We start from the raw sequence: 16,758 nt of genomic DNA on the forward strand, positions 1-16,758 counted from the left end.
CATGTAGTAGATGCCATCAAAAGTATAAAAGAACGAAACGAAACGAAATATAGATCTGTATTTTAATCAGATTGCTCAATGACAGACCTGTGATAAAAAGCGCACGCAAAAGACCATTCTGCCACCCAACCCCCAATCATCAACCAGACATGGTATATGAGAGAGAGAGAAAGGGGGTTTAACGTCCACTCAACACAAACTAGGTCATTTCGGGACTAACACATGGTTCAATTTTATTTAAATAATTCGCTTCAGCAGGGGGAGGAAACTGGAGGACCCGGAGAAAACCCATGAGATTGGACAGGCGACCCTACTCCTTGTCACGTACAACCTGGGAATCGAAACCCCGCCAGTTGACTCAATGACAGACCGCATGATGCAGGGCGCACTTGCTAACTATTTGGCCATCCAACCCCCACATGGTATAAGAATAATAAAACATAAATCCAACTTACATTTATAACTAAATCCCCAGTTGGTAATATGTTATATAAAACATAAATCTAACTTACATTTATAACTAAATCCCCAGTTGGTAATATGTTATATAAAACATAAATCTAACTTACATTTATAACTAAATCCCCAGTTGGTAATATGTTATATAAAACATAAATCTAACTTACATTTATTACTTAATCACCAGTTGGTAATATGTTATATAAAACATAAATCTAACTTACATTTATAACTAAATCACCAGTTGGTAATATGTTATATAAAACATAAATCTAACTTACATTTATAACTAAATCACCAGTTGGTAATATGTTATATAAAACATAAATCTAACTTACATTTATAACTAAATCACCAGTTGGTAATATGTTATATAAAACATAAATCTAACTTACATTTATAACTAAATCACCAGTTGGCAATATGTTATAACGCCCTCCTAGTAATTGTTGGTCACCTTTAAACCATGTGACAGTTGGTGTGGGTTTACCTTCTGTCTGACATGTTATTTTCACTGTTTTATCTTCTGCTACTTTCATCGAGGGTTCTGGTCTTTTAGTTACTGTAGCTGGAATGGCTGTAAATATACAAATGAATTGCTTTAGAGAGAGAGAGAAATGGACTAAGACTAGTAATTATTTCCCCTTACATCATGATGGACGAATGTAGTGCGAGTTATAAATTGACAATTTTTCCCTGAATTTTTTTCTCCCCTCTTCCTGCATTTTTGGGTTGACTCTTTGGTCTAAAATTGGAGAAAAGGGATCAAATTTGCAATTTCAAAGCAGTTTGGGGTAATACTGATGATATTACAGCAGAGGGATAGGGGGTGTAAAGTGTCTTTCTGCAGAGCAATCATTGTGTCGGAAGTGAGATTTTCACCCCAGTCAACTTTAAATCCCCGTAGCAAAAAATCTAAATGGTTAACCCTGTACAAAATTATGATGAGGAGATTGCCAAATGTGGTCCCCATTGTGCCTATAAAGATTGGAACCAACGGAATGTTGAGCAAAAAGCTACCGCCTGTGATGTTACAGCCATTTAACATTGAAGTCAATGGGCAAATAATTGCTAGTCTTGAGTCCAAATAAATAAGAGTTATGCCCCTTTATCAGTCTGTAAAAATGTTCAACACAAAAAAATTTGAAATAGCATCCTTGCCATAATTGCTTAGATATTACAGTTATTTTAGTTTAACCTACCCAAAACATTAAGAAACACGTCTGCCCAGAGAAATCCATGAACATTAGAGACGTTACATTGAATAACCTGAGAATCAGACTCCTGAAGATCAGTGAACATTAGTTGACCTTTACGGAATGTTCGTCTTGTAATTTCTGTTGCTTCTGAAAAACGAAAAATATCAACTTTTACATCTCAATAAATTCCTTTGAGACAGAGAGAGAGAAATGGGATTTAACTAGGTCAATTTGGGACTAAAATGTGATACATTTTTATTGGATTAAATTGATTAAATGTAGGGGTCTCCACAATCAAAATCATACAGAAAATGTTTCTCTTTTTTTTTTTGTAAGTGTGTTTATAAGTACGTTAAGTTAAGTACATTTATATTTAATAACATGGATTTCTGTATAAAAGTCTTACTAACAAGGGATCCTACAGTACACAGAAAGAATGAGTAGGCCTAATATATACATATAAATCCATCAATGGGGAATGTTGACAGAGTAGAATATATATAGATTCTTACGTTCTAAAGGTTTCCCATTGATAAACCATTGAACATCTGGTGTAGGAGTTCCCTCCCCTTCACATAAAAATGTAACATCTTCCTCCACACCAGCCTCAATATCAGTTGGTTTCTTGGTCCATCGAGGTTTAGCTGTTAAAATAATAAAATAAATCTCTCATTTTACACATCAACCCATTTTCAGTTTTCATGTAAGTTGCTCTCAGTTCCCGAAACACAAGTTTCTCTAAGTTGTAAGATCAACATAAGCTTCGCTTAACAATCAATCAATGGACAATCCTGATTTACAATCAATCAACTGACAGTCCTGATTTACACTCAATCACTGACAGTCCCGATTTACACACAATCAACTGACAGTCCTGATTTACAATCAATCAACTGACAGTCCTGATGTTTCCTCACAACCAATAGTAAGACATGTGGGAACATATTTGACACCGTATACAAATTTAACCCTATTTTGTCCCGAGTATAATCATGTATGTTCCGATGGAAACGATCTTGCATTTCATATACAAGGTGAAGGCCCATTTTTTCTCACAACCAATGGTAAGACATGCATGAGTACACGTAGGACATGTCAGAAATTTATGGGCAAAACATGTATACAAAATTTAACAGTATTTTGTCCAGAGTATAATTATAATCGATGTAGTTCTTACCTTCTACGTTCAAACGGAAACGATGTTTGATTGGATGTTCATAAATTCCATTAAATCCTGCACATTCGTATTCACCAGCATCACTATACTGAACTTTCCTTATAACAAACTCAAATTTATCTGCGCTCTGTTTCATTCTATCGGCTTCGGCTTTCTTTTCTACTCTAATCCATGTAATATGGGGTTGTGGACTGAAATTTGAAATAATGAATTAAGATCGTTAAAGAAGCTCAACCTCTAATTCAGTATTTTTCATCATATTCGAATTAACAAGCAGTTGTCATGCAAGATTCGCCCACATTTTGTAAGAGATGGACAGAGAATAAGCTAAAAAACGATTTTTCGTACAATCATGGGCCATCATCCAGGATGCTATGGTCCGACATTCAACAATATCAACAGGAACCAAGATCTTTGGGATATAAACATATATATTTTAAGTTTCATCAAAATCGGATAATCCTTACGTTACGGTCCAATTCAAATGAGAACGGATGTCCAGACGGACAGGGGAGACAGCATAATGCGTCTACATGAAAATGTGGGTGTATAAAAACGTGAGGTAATTTGTGTCTGACAAAATCTGTGACAGATGCATTATGTCCAGACTTGCTTACATCTACCATCCATTTTTCTTTTGCTTTAATACTTCTATAGTATCTCCCAGAATTCTGTGCATTCATTAAGACAAAGCTCAAAAGAACTCAAAAGAACCTATCATTTCATTGGTTATCTGCCTATAAATATTCTATCACATTTTTGGGTTCAGTTTTGCAGCTCATTTTCGAAAAACTGCCCGAAACAACTAGAGAGAGAGAGAGAGAGAGAGAAATGGGGTTTAACGTCCACTCGACACAAACTAGGTCATTTCGGGACTAACATATGGTTTAATTTTATTTACATAATTCGCTTGCGCGTAGGGGTCTTTAGCAGTGGGAGGAAATCGGAGGACCCGGAGAAAACCCACGAGGTTGGAGCCCGAAACAACTGTTTCACAGACTGCCTCAACTGGCTGGAGTATACAGTACTTAAATAGTTCACGGCTACTCAAGCGGCTCAGGCAGTGGTTTCGAGCAGTCCAAGGGTTAAGAATTTGAGGCGCTAGTTTCAGGTAGTGCAATTAAGAATTTGAGGCGCTAGTTTCAGGTAGTGCAATTAAGAATTTGAGATACTAGAGGGAGAAGCAGTTTCAGGTAGTCCTGGTAAATGGTTAAGAATTGGGGTGGGGGGGGGAGGGTGCAGCTGAACTGCAGCTGTTTCAGGCAGTCCCAAGTGGTAAATGGTTTAGAATTTTTTATTCAAGATGCTAAAGGGGGTAGCTGTTTCTGGCAGTCCAAGTACTAAAGGATTAAAAATTTGATACGCTATAGGGAGCAGCAGTTTCAGGCTGCCCAAATACGAAAGGGATAAGAATAATTTGAGATGCTAAAGGAGACAGGGGTTTCAGACAGCCAGAGTAGGCCTACTAAAAGATTAAGAATTTGATACCCTAGAGGGAGCAGCAATTTCAGGCAGTCCAAAGGCTAAAGGTTTAACAAATAAAATAAAATTTATGTTTTTATCAAATCGACGTATAGCATAAAATTCTTAAGATCATTCATCGAGATCAATATTAAAATGTTTATTTTTCTCAGGGGAATCATTTCGTGGAAACCAGTCATGGCTCGTTTTTATCTATATATTGACATTCAAATTCATCTGATGCCAAAACAACCTATCTGTTTAAATAATTAGTATTAATCATTCGTCTGCTAGGGCCACATTTAAATCTAATATCAATATAAAACGTCTAGGTTCACGACAACATCGTTTACATACTTTCCAGAGAATATACATTTAAATCGAACTGTTCTTCCAACCAGGCCTTCTACATCAGTATTAGAATGCCACAACATCTCTACGGGCAGATTTGAACCTTGCACTGAAACAAAACAAAAATTGATTTATTTAAACTGGAATATATTACAACCATTTCTTTCCTACTGTTATTCATTAGTTCGTCTAATTATTCAGTGGTGGTGATCGTATCTGGGCAAAATTCTTCAACAATAATTAAAGACTGAACTTTTTTTTTTCTTTAATATACACCATTTTCTAATGGTCTGAAACATTACACAATTGAAAATCATTTAACTTAAAATATAGGATAACAAAAGGAACTAAAGGGGTAATTCATGGCCAGCATTATGTCATGAAAAATAAAAAGATATAAGAAAGTAAAATCTAACAGTACTAAAAATGTAATTCATAACTTCTAGCTTATATTTTCCTACTTCAGAGAATAATTATTTCTGGTACCAAAATGATTCTATTATAAACATCTCACGCCCATGTATACCAAAAGGCAAAAAATATGCCAAATTTGTTTCCATGGAAATGCACAAATGGTTAAATCCAAGGAGTTTCTACGACAGAAATACTATAAATAATTGCTTGTATTACAAGTTTGTGGGGCGAAGGCTCAAAAGCTATAAAACTTTGGTTGTTTTAATGTATCAAATACATCAATAAGAAACTATGTGCAAAGTTTTGTGTTTCTGGATCAAAGATATTTCTCAGAAACAGTGATTGAAAGTTGCGTAAATTCTTACTGAGAATGGTTTGTGAAACCAGGGCCAGATCTGGCCTAAATCATTATTTCCAGGATTGTATAAAATCCACTCTTCCAAACCTGCACCCTCTTGAAATCTATACAAATGCATACAAGTAGCGACAGAGTCAGTGTTTAACTAGTATTTTACTACCTCTACGTTATAACTATATTCTAATCATCTTAATATATTGGCATCATGCGCTATTGTTGTTAATTATAAGCAAGCGTTCTATTTGTTAGTTCATTGATAGCAGAACCTTTACAGGTATCTTAATTGTTTAATAGATTTTTCGAGTCGGTATTCACCTTTAAAGTTTTTAACCCCCCCCCTCCCCCACAGGTCCCTGGACGTTCCTGTGACAGTTGTTGCCTAGACGTCCGATGTCTGAACTGAATAGAACCAGCTGCTCGTATTGGAGCACCACAACGTTGCTTTCTTGATTTGTCTTTAATATTTTACCTTGGGGTGCTATAGAAACTAACAGTTGGTGTCTATATATATAGATGTGAAGGCCGAGACCAGGGAGTTGGCTGCTCTTTCACGGGGCCCTGCAGCATAAGGGTTCGAAGTCTGATAGCTCAGGTTTAAAGGGTTAAACTAGACTAACTATATTATTACAGATTCTAAAGTCTAGGTCAATCTAACAGAATTCTTCAACATACTGAGTGATCTGATTATAATGTCTGGCAAGCAAGGAAACGTTTGCTAGGACAAAACGACCTGTCAATCAAAACTACAAGCTCAAAAATCAACTAGCAAAACTTGTAGTCCCACCTACATCTTGATTTGATCAGATCAAGTTGTAGTCCTGCTACTACATTCAGGTTTGATCAGATCAAGTTATAGTTCTACATTCAGGTTTAATCAGATCAAGATTATTTGACATTTATAATAGTGACCAGGTTGGTTATTATTGTTAATAAACATTCACAACCTAGTATACATTATACATGTATATGGATATATAATACAGATGTGACTTGACCCTTTGATGTTGGTGTATCATTATTTCAAATAATGTGCCATTAGTACATTATTTATATTAGATAAAATATATGTTATACAATCCTACAAGTTCTAGATGTCAAGAATTGACTAATAAGCTAACAGACTGTACAAGCAAAAACCAATCCACCCTGATTACATATAATACTATTTATAACTTACACTGTCCTTCAACTAAACATAATCAAATAATAGAATAAATTATTCAAATAAGATTCACTTGAAATAAAGCATAACCCTAATAAATAATAAAACAAAAATAAATTATTAAAACTGCTGATTGTCATTCATGATGGATTTTGAATCCCTGGGAAACTAAAATATTGTGAAAGTCGAATCTCTAAAAGGAGTAAAGATAGGTTGAAAGGCAAAAAAAGATACGCCCCCAGCAGTTACATGTAAGTCGACCGGACAGTCAAGTGTTGTCGCATTTTTTTTTTCTTTTGTCAGTAATGAACCATTTACAACACACATTAAGTAAGTATCAGAAATCAATAGAAATTGTTTGGCTTCTAGTTCTAACGTTTAGTATACCAAAACATTTAATATCAAGGGCCTTAACTCTGGAAGTAATTTCAGAAATCGTTGAAAATCAATTGGCTTCTTCGTCTCATGACCTTAAACAGTGCATATAAATTTAAAGTCAATCGGATATTAACTTTAAATAGATTCTAGAGCGTCCACAAGCAATTGTGGATGCCAGACCGACAGATGGTATTGACGACAATATGACAATATTTCAATGTGGATGTATAAAACTGGGCCTCTTTTTAATCCAATTCAATCCAAGCCGGGAGATTATCTATCGCTGACAATTTTGTTTTGTTTTCTTAATCAAATATTAAATGAATTAGAAATGAAATGAAATGGGGGTTTAACATCCTCCTGTACTGCTCCGACAAGGCTAATGAAGACGGGCATACGCCATACAGTGTGCTATAAGGAAAATTTTGCCCGGGCGGTGGCCTACTCTTATATCGAATTCCAACCGCCAAGGGATCTTTTACGTGCATGCCAATGTATACACGGGTCATTGGTTTTTCGTCCCATCCGAACTACTAGACATCTGCCCTTGTCAGGCCCTCCAGCCAAATAATAAATCAGAGTACATTACAGTGAGGATGAAGCCATGAAAAAAGATATTTTCTAAGAATGCAAATATCAATCAGCAGTTTTAAAACTTAAAACATAAATAATCAAAGACATGCTTTTAGATAATAAATTAATATGAATATAAATGATGCTATATAGATGGATAGCAACAATTTGTTTTAAAAATAAAATATAATGTTCATAAAAAAAATCAACAAAAAGAAATAAAACTTAAAATATAATTTTTTTTTAGAAAATAAATCCTAATAAGGATATGAATGATGCTATATATATATAGAGAGAAAAATGGGGTTAAACACCATATGTAGATAGGGTGTGTAATGGTGTGTTATGTAGATAGGGTGTGTAATGGTGTATTATGTATATATGGTGAGTAATGGTGTGTTGTTTATGGTGTGTATTGGTGCATTATGTTTATGGTGTGTATTGGTGCATTATGTATATGGTGTATTATGGTGTGTTATGTATATGGTGTATATTGGTGTATTATGTTTATGGTGTGTATTGGTATATTATGTATGGTGTATTATGTAGATATGGTGTATAATGGTCTATTAGATGGGTAGGCAAAAGGTAGATATATTTGTATATGCAGTCAGATTTGGGGTCTAATTTAACCATTTATTTGTATTTTTCAATAATGAATGATATTTCACACCTTATCAAAATGTTTTTATTTGAGTTATTGGATTAAGGGACAAATATACTTACTTCCTAGTGGTTCTACTATCTTGTCTTCACCTTGATTAAACGATCGTACCTGTGCGTTATTAGCCATACAAACATATTTATTACCATTCTGAGCATCCTCAAATTTTACGTTAGTGATGTATAAATTACCTGAAACATATCGAAATTATTATGACTTATCGTGGTCTAATTTAATATTCAAACCATTCATAAAATTTATACTTGAATCTTTTTTGCCTATGTCAAGTTTTAACATTCTATCTCAATTCGAAGCAAGGATATTGTGTCCTAAAAAGTGTGACATCAGACAGACAGATGAAGGAGACATCTTCGTTAGAGAATGATTAATTTGGTTCCAATCGCTTTCAGAAATCTTTATCCTAGTCCAGTTCAACCTATTATTTGTGGTTTGCAACAGTCCACCTTATATTGTATCCGGAGAGACCATGTCTACTACATAAAGGGAAGCCGCGGTGGCTCACTAAACCGAATGTTTGATCCCTGCGTTGAAAATTTATCAGGATTTTGTGGTGTGGTTCCCACTTGTCAGTAGTGCAGGGTGGAGGGCCTGGCAAGGGACAAAGTATAGTCGTTCAAATGGGTGATATGGGTGATATGGGTGAACCTGTTTTTCATCTCATCCGAACGACTAAACAATTTTTCTTGCCAGGTTCTCCAACCTGCACCACTGACAAGGGAAAAACACCAGGATCGAAACCGGGCCCTCCTAGAGTTAAAAAATGTCATGCATTCAGTTTATTAGTGCCTGACATTATTTCCGGGTCTAGTAATCCGTTCTTTTAAAGCATTTTTAATTTTCACAGATTTCAATACATAAAATCTATTTCAATAAATCTATAAACAATAAATTTTGAAGCCATCGTTTCTTACCACTAAAATCCATTGTAATCCTATCATCTAAATTCACAGAATTAAAAGCACCCTGGTCGTTTGAGTCTTGATCTTCATCATCAAGTCCTTTATCGATAATCCAACTAATCTTTGCAGGTGGAACACTTAATGGTGGAACACAAACTAACTTTAACGCATGTGACAAGAGAGGTCGTAACAATTCTGGTTCTCTTGTTCTAAAAGGTTCGATTCTCGCTTGTCTCACATTCACTTTCACAGATAAACTAATACCATGGGCGTTTCGTGCCCGACACTGGTATATTCCTTCATCCTCTATTTTGGCGGGTTTAACGTGTAACGACCCTCCATCATTAATAAAAGACATGCGTCCTTTATTTTCTGGAGATTCTAAATCTATTTCTTCGCCATCTTTTATCCACGAATACCTGAAAAACAAAATAAAAAAATACATCAAAATTACTTCCACAAAAACTAGGTCATTTCGAGACTAAAATTTACATATGGTTCAATTTTGTTTCAATAATTCGCTTGCATATAGGGGTCTTTAGCAGTGGGAGGAATCCGGACAGTCCGGAGAAAAACCACGAGGTTGGAATAAAATAAAGAAACTGGGTATAACGCCCTACTCTTCTGCACCAACCAGGCTTCTGAAGATGGGCAGTATGCCTGGAGAGAGGCGCAATGGCTTACTCTTATTTCGGTGTTTCTTCCCATCTGTACGACTAGACACTGTTCTTTGCAAGGCCCTCGTTCGTGCACACCACTGACCAGGGAAAACCAATCCAGAAAATCCTGGAGAACTTTCTCGAACAACACCAAGATCAAACTTAGGATCTCCTGGCTAGAGAGCCTAAGCGGCTCCGTAACGAAGATGGTCGGCGATTATAAATAAAAGTAAATAAACTTACACTGGTGGAGGGGTACCTTCCGCAGAACATGGAAGTTCTATATCTTCTTCTTCTTTAAAATATACATTCCTTATCTTAAACGCATTTTCATTTATCCGAGGTGGACTATAATTGGCACCTAAAATAAACAAAACATTTAATAAATTAATTGTTTTACTGCAGTAACCTAGATGTTCTCATGGTAACATTTACTGGACCTGCAGTAACCTAGATGTTCTCATGGTAATATTTACAGGACCTGCAGTAACCAGATGCTCTTGTGGTGATATTTACTGGAACTGCAGTAACCAGATGCCCTTGTGGTAATATTTACAGGACCTGCAGTAACCAGATGCCCTTGTGGTAATATTTACTGGACCTGTGGTAATATTTACTGGACCTGCAGTAACCAGATGCCCTTGTGGTAATATTTACTGGACCTGCAGTAACCAGATGCCCTTGTGGTAACATTTACTAGACCTGCAGTAACCAGATGCCCTTGTGGTAATATTTACAGGACCTGCAGTAACCAGATGCCCTTGTGGTAATATTTACTGGACCTGCAGTACGGTAACCAGATGCCCTTGTGGTAACATTTACTGGACCTGCAGCAACCAGATGCCCTTGTGGTAATATTTACAGGACCTGCAGTAACCAGATGCCCTTGTGGTAATATTTACAGGACCTGCAGTAACCAGATGCCCTTGTGGTAATATTTACTGGACCTGCAGTACGGTAACCAGATGCCCTTGTGGTAACATTTACTGGACCTGCAGCAACCAGATGCCCTTGTGGTAATATTTACAGGACCTGCAGTAACCAGATGCCCTTGTGGTAATATTTACAGGACCTGCAGTAACCAGATGCCCTTGTGGTAATATTTACAGGACCTGCAGTAACCAGATCATCTAATGGTAACATTTACAGGTCCTGCAGTAACCAGATCCTCTCATGGTAACATTTACAGGTCCTGCAGTCACCAGATCCTCTCATGGTAACATTTACAGATCCTGAAGTAACCAGATGATATCATGGTAAAATTTACAGTAATCGGATGCTGTGATGATGTAAAAGATATAATTGTCACATCGATCCATCAGAGCACAAGATTAAATGATATTACGAATAAACTGTAATAATAGTTTCATTCAACCTATAGCCTTATTTAATCCCAATTCATTACTTAATCATGGAATTGATTACGAATGCACTCCAGTTCACGGTTTTCATTCAATCTATGGCTTGTAAATAATCATGGTACAATTTAAACCTTTATTTAATCGTCGAGTTGTTACATCTGGCTTACTTGTACATTTTCAATTTTCATAAACCTAAAACTAGAACTTAAACTGAGAAATGAAAAACTTAAATATAATAACAGGTAGATGTCCAGAGGGGGAATTCAAGGGGTAGGGATCCTCCGCTTCTCCGTCAAATTCATGAGTTAAATCCCCATATGTCTCCACCCCGCATCCTCCCTGTCAAAATTCCTGAATAAAAGATATTTTTACCTGTTAACTGTAATAAAACTATCTGTAATATAAGGACTGGTAAATAAGCGGTTATTGTGGATCTAGGAATCATGTTTGAAGATGCTGGTCAACTTGTTCTAAAGGTCATCTGGTCTGAATACACTACCCCTCCTACAACCTGAAAAACACAAATAAAGTTCAAATTATTAAAAACATTTGACGAGTAAATCTGATTCCTGAAAACTGTTCCAGTTCAATTCATTTCAAAAGTTAAATAGGGTTTTAACATATTTCTTTTCTCCATCATCTGAGGCAATGAAAATGGGCATACGCCCGATTTCCAAATGTGAGCAATGGTATACACTGGAACTTGTTTTTAGCATTTTGTTTGCTTTTTTGTCCTATACTAATAGCTATACACTTTTCCTTGCCAGGTCCTCTGTTCTGACCCACTGAAAAAATCCTGAGGAATTTTCTTGGTTAACACTAGGATAGAGTCTGTGACCTTCCGGTTAGTTCAACGTATAACAATTCTAAGATAAAGTATCCAAAATTTTGAGGATGCAACCCTTAATATGGACAGAATAATCCAAGAAAAAGACTGTATTTAGGGAAAATCGATCTTTAAGTGTGACGTAATAATGGAATCCTCAGAAATTGATACAATGAAATGAATCACCAAGTAACAAATTTTTAAATCTTAAAAGTAACTAAAAGTTCAGAGATAAAGCCACAAAAGTATCTGAATGAAAATCTCAGATTAAATAGCTATCTTTTGAACAAATAACATAAACAGTTCTACATATGTGCGATTCCACAATCAGGTGTTATATATTATGACAAAACCATCTCACACTCAACCGGAAGAGCACCCCCAATGTTTAAACACATGCCATATTTCAACTATTATTTTGATGAATTGTCAAGAGGTCAGGGGTCATGATACTACTAGGGTCAAAGGTTATAATAATATATTAAACATCAAAATGTAATGACAGAGAAGATAGGTTATAATTACTGACATATTAGTTCACTGACATTATATATTAAATATAATGTGTGCACTCTACAAATATAGGGGGGAGGGAGAGAGAGGGAGAGAGAGAGAAAGAGAGAGAGAGAGAGATGGCACTCAACTAACATATGGTTCAATTTTATTTCAATAATGCACTTGCTCGTAGGAGTCTTAGCAGTGGGAGGAAACAGGAGGAGGACCCGGAGAAAACCCACGAGATTGGTCAGGCGACCCTATTCCTTGTCACATACAACCGGGGAATCGAAACCAGGCCAGTTGACTCAATGACAGAACTTATAATACAGCGCGCGAATTATTGAAACAAAATTGAACCATGTTATTCCCAAAATGACCTAGTTTGTGTCGAGTGGACTACGACATTAAACCCAATTTCTCTGTCTAAAACCCCAGTGAACATTTAGAAAGCTGGATAACATCAAACAAGTATGTTTAACAGAATTGACAGGAATGAGATACATCTAACAGGATTACAGTATCCATCTTGAAACAGTTATCATGAAATTCAATTGATCTGACATTTCAAATTAGATAAATTTATTAACAACATGTCTATTTTTCTACTCCATGTACATTTGATGTAATATACAAGTACCACTGTTTGTATAAAGGCTTTAATGTGTTCCTGGCTAAAAGGCTAATCATATTGGTACTAAGTTTGCTTTTTACAGGGGCAGTGGTGGTCGAGTTATAGAGCAGTGACCTTCGTACCAGAATACCTCCCTGGTTCAAACTTGTTTAACGGAGCTAAATCGCTACTATTTGAAATCTAGAAATTGACACAAATGGGTCACAACGCATATAATAATGTAATATGGATGTATATAAACTGATTTACATTTAATCGTTTCTGTGTTTCCTCTAATTTCTAATCACTTGACTTATGTTCAGCGAAATGCGCCACAAATCTCAATCGAATGGCAATCTCTAGCGTCTGGTTATTCAAGTCTACACCGATAGTATTTATTGCACATGTTCTTCAGATAAAAATAAGTCGTCACTGTTTGACATGACTTGTGAAATTTGTCTATAGCCTCATTCTTCGAGTCCCTTGTTACAAATGGTGCTGAAACGCATTATGGTACAATTGTGTACCAATGGTAAAATGTTTATTTTGTTTTAAATATTGGATATCAGAAGCCCATCTTTTCCCGATATTATCAAAACATCAATGTTGATTTAAACCGACAAATAATTTGTGTTTTCAATGTCGAATACTTTGGACGATATTGAGTTAGAGACTTAGCTACTTTAAACTTTAATCTATTGTTTTTGGCTATCTTTACTTCTTTTATCTCTGTATAAATCATACAATAATCGCTTCCTAATTTTTAAGAAACAATCTTGTGGCTCAAAATGACTGAAATGGTGTTTAAAGTCTTAATTTTCTCCTCTAACCAGACTCACAAAGACGGACTCACAAAAACATAATTTCAATTTGTATTATTTAAAGACATAGACTTGATAATGTTTACTTTTAAACTAATTAATTTTTATGTCGCGAATGGTCATTATTATTATCAATATTTAACTCGGAGGTTAAACATCAAAATGGTCATTGACTAAAACAAGTCATTATAGATCCTCTACTTGATGGGTAATTGGCCGGAGTGAATGACCACTCTAAAATGTCCACACGAACAAAGGCCTATTACACGCTCAATTTAACAAGTGGACAAATGTCCAGCAAACATATTCTGGTGGTGGATCAGATAATTTATATGGAGATGATAATGACCGGTCATTAGATCTAGGAATTCTCTTTGACTGGACCATGTCAATTGTAATTGGTATCATTATGGAAGTATCGTAAATACATGATTTATTGTCTGTTTGACAATAAAATTGTTCCTTTTTCAGATTCCATTGTCTTTAAATTGGTAGTTACAGAATTTCATGATTAATCTAAATGACAATATTTTTGGTAATATTATGTAAATTTACGGAGATTACAAAATAGATTTCTTTGATGTTGGCCACTGTTTACATAATAATAATTGTCCAATTTAACAGATAAGGGTCCGAGATGATTTTAACAAATAGTCTAGAAGTAATTAGAAATCTATGAGTGGCGATTAGTCGTTCCAGATTTCTCTCAGAAAGTGAGTAGTTTCGTTCATTTTGAACTCATCAGGCTAGGGTTGGGCGATAATGAAAAACTGATATTGTGATAATAATTTATCAAATATCACGATAAACGATATTATCGTGATAATTTATACACATGTGTCTTAAGAAGTTGAATTTTAAATACCTTGGTCGAAAATCGTCAGCTTGATGTCAGATTCTTGTTGGTAACATCGGTAGAATGCATGATGGAGCTTTACCCTAGACCAGCTGGTACGTAATAAAGCTATTTTTACTGATGAATTTAATTTCATCAATAGTTAGAATGTCATAGGAGATGATTTAGCATATATGTATTATCATCAGTATTGGGACACGATAATTATCATATCGCAATAATTTTGGTTATCACGATATACCGTTTTTTTGATATTTTTAGGTAAGTCTGATATGATAAAATCGCTGATGATTTTATCTCGATATACCAAAAACCAGTATATTGCCCAACCCTACGTCAGGCTTAAGTGAGATTGTGCAGATGTTCCCTTTATATAAGCATCGGGGACCGGAGCACAAAATGAGTCTCAGGTGGAACGAGGCAGTGCTGTATCACAGGAGCAACAGCTTCCGTTATTGGTGAACAGAGAGGCGGCTAAACAATTAGTCTACAAGTAGTTTTTGTTATTTACCAGAACATTAATATACTACCGTGAACAGTGTTTTGAATGAAACTCAACAAGGTTCCCGATGTTTAAAGCCACTAATCATCACTTGAAATATCTAATTTTTCATTATTTAATCCACGCTAAAATGTTCTAAAATTGATTATTTAATAGTTAATTAAGACAACAAAATTAAAATATCAACGAGAGAAAATCGTCAGCTTGGATTTAATTAGATTCAAAAAAATTTACCAATCACTTATACTGGCTTGTTGATATCGTCTGTAAAGGTTGTCGCATGTTGTGAATTTTTAATTCACCATATCGTTATAATTATAAATACTGTACAGAACGGAACCATTTTTGGGCTGATATTCCTTTTAGAGATTCAACTTTCACAAGGGATTAAATAATCTCTCAAATAACGATCGGCACCTTTAAATTGAATGAAATTCATCAAGGTTTCAGGTGTTTTAATCAAAATTCTGTAGATGAATGTGGATTCTTTAAGTTCAACAAGCTGGCCATCTGATATTATCCATGTCATAAAACAGATTAACTAGAGACAATTATAATATCCCTGCTATTCAATGAATAATAACCCAGCAGGTACATTTAGCGATTACTGATAAATGTTAATTGCATATTTTATTCATTATTTGCATGTTCATATTTTGAATTAACAACATGAAACAGGGGCTGGGTTGTCAAGTGGTCCAACACGTGCCTGATATCGTAAGGGTTAAGTAGCATGATTTCTATCTTGAGAGCTTGTACATGACAAGGAGTAGGGTCACCTGTCCAACCTCGAGAGTTTTCTTTGGGTCCTCCCGTTTCCTCCCAATGCTAAAATTACCTATACACAAGCGATAATTATTGAAATACAAATGTACCATGTTACACACAAAATGTTCCTAGTCTACGGTAAGTGGACATTAAACCTATTTCTCTCTGCCTGTTAACAACTTCAAAGTAGTAATGTCAATTTCAAGTTCAAACAACTAATCAACAAAGAGCTACAAATTTACGATTGATCCCCCCCTGATCTATAAAGTGATAGCACCCTTGAGGATTAACCCCCTTTGTTGCATCTCTCCAGGATGGTTTAATACTCCAGATGTTTGAGTGACCTCTCCACTAAAATAAGGGTGTGCCCTTCCTGTTTGTGGTTTACGACACATGTTGAAATTTGGTCGCTGCATCACCATGACGCATCTTATAGCAGTAATTATTGGTCAGAGAATAGTCTTTGTCAGTCAATTTAAGCTCTACTAAGGTTGGATCAGTACTTCTTTGTTTGGTCAGCTTTACCTCCTTATGTCAAAGAAACTATCGTATCCAATTAGTTTTAGGACAATGGTACCACGAATGGTTTTTAGTCAATGACTCAATAGCACACAAGAAATTTTATCACTGGTTAAACAGGACTATAGTTACAATTATACAAGTCAAAATACCAAATTTTTAAGTCAACGACACACAAGAAATTAAATCACTGGTTAACCCTAGCTTGATTACCATTATATC

At 35.4% G+C, this 16,758-nt stretch overlaps 1 protein-coding gene across 4 annotated transcripts in view; it reads right to left on the bottom strand.

Annotated features, from left to right (window-relative positions):
* Positions 1 to 16,758, bottom strand: part of LOC126827188 (neuroglian) — a 91,651-nt gene that overhangs the window by 22,094 nt on the left and 52,799 nt on the right. For 3 of the 4 annotated variants that reach the window (XM_056102374.1, XM_056102373.1, XM_056102372.1), the window contains exons 2-10: positions 11,509 to 11,647; positions 10,019 to 10,136; positions 9,129 to 9,535; positions 8,259 to 8,387; positions 4,654 to 4,756; positions 2,836 to 3,026; positions 2,171 to 2,302; positions 1,662 to 1,805; positions 855 to 1,036 (exon numbers count right to left, since the gene is read on the bottom strand). In XM_056102374.1, coding sequence (XP_055958349.1) covers positions 855 to 1,036; positions 1,662 to 1,805; positions 2,171 to 2,302; positions 2,836 to 3,026; positions 4,654 to 4,756; positions 8,259 to 8,387; positions 9,129 to 9,535; positions 10,019 to 10,136; positions 11,509 to 11,581 — 1,479 coding nt within the window. In that variant the 5' untranslated portion in view covers positions 11,582 to 11,647. Of the gene's footprint in view, positions 1 to 455; positions 486 to 854; positions 1,037 to 1,661; positions 1,806 to 2,170; positions 2,303 to 2,835; positions 3,027 to 4,653; positions 4,757 to 8,258; positions 8,388 to 9,128; positions 9,536 to 10,018; positions 10,137 to 11,508; positions 11,648 to 16,758 lie in introns of those variants that run through there. The other variant, XM_050556426.1, reaches the window with a different exon arrangement.

Source organism: Patella vulgata, chromosome 7 (genome assembly GCF_932274485.2).
Source record: "Patella vulgata chromosome 7, xgPatVulg1.2, whole genome shotgun sequence".
NCBI lineage: Eukaryota > Metazoa > Mollusca > Gastropoda > Patellidae > Patella > Patella vulgata.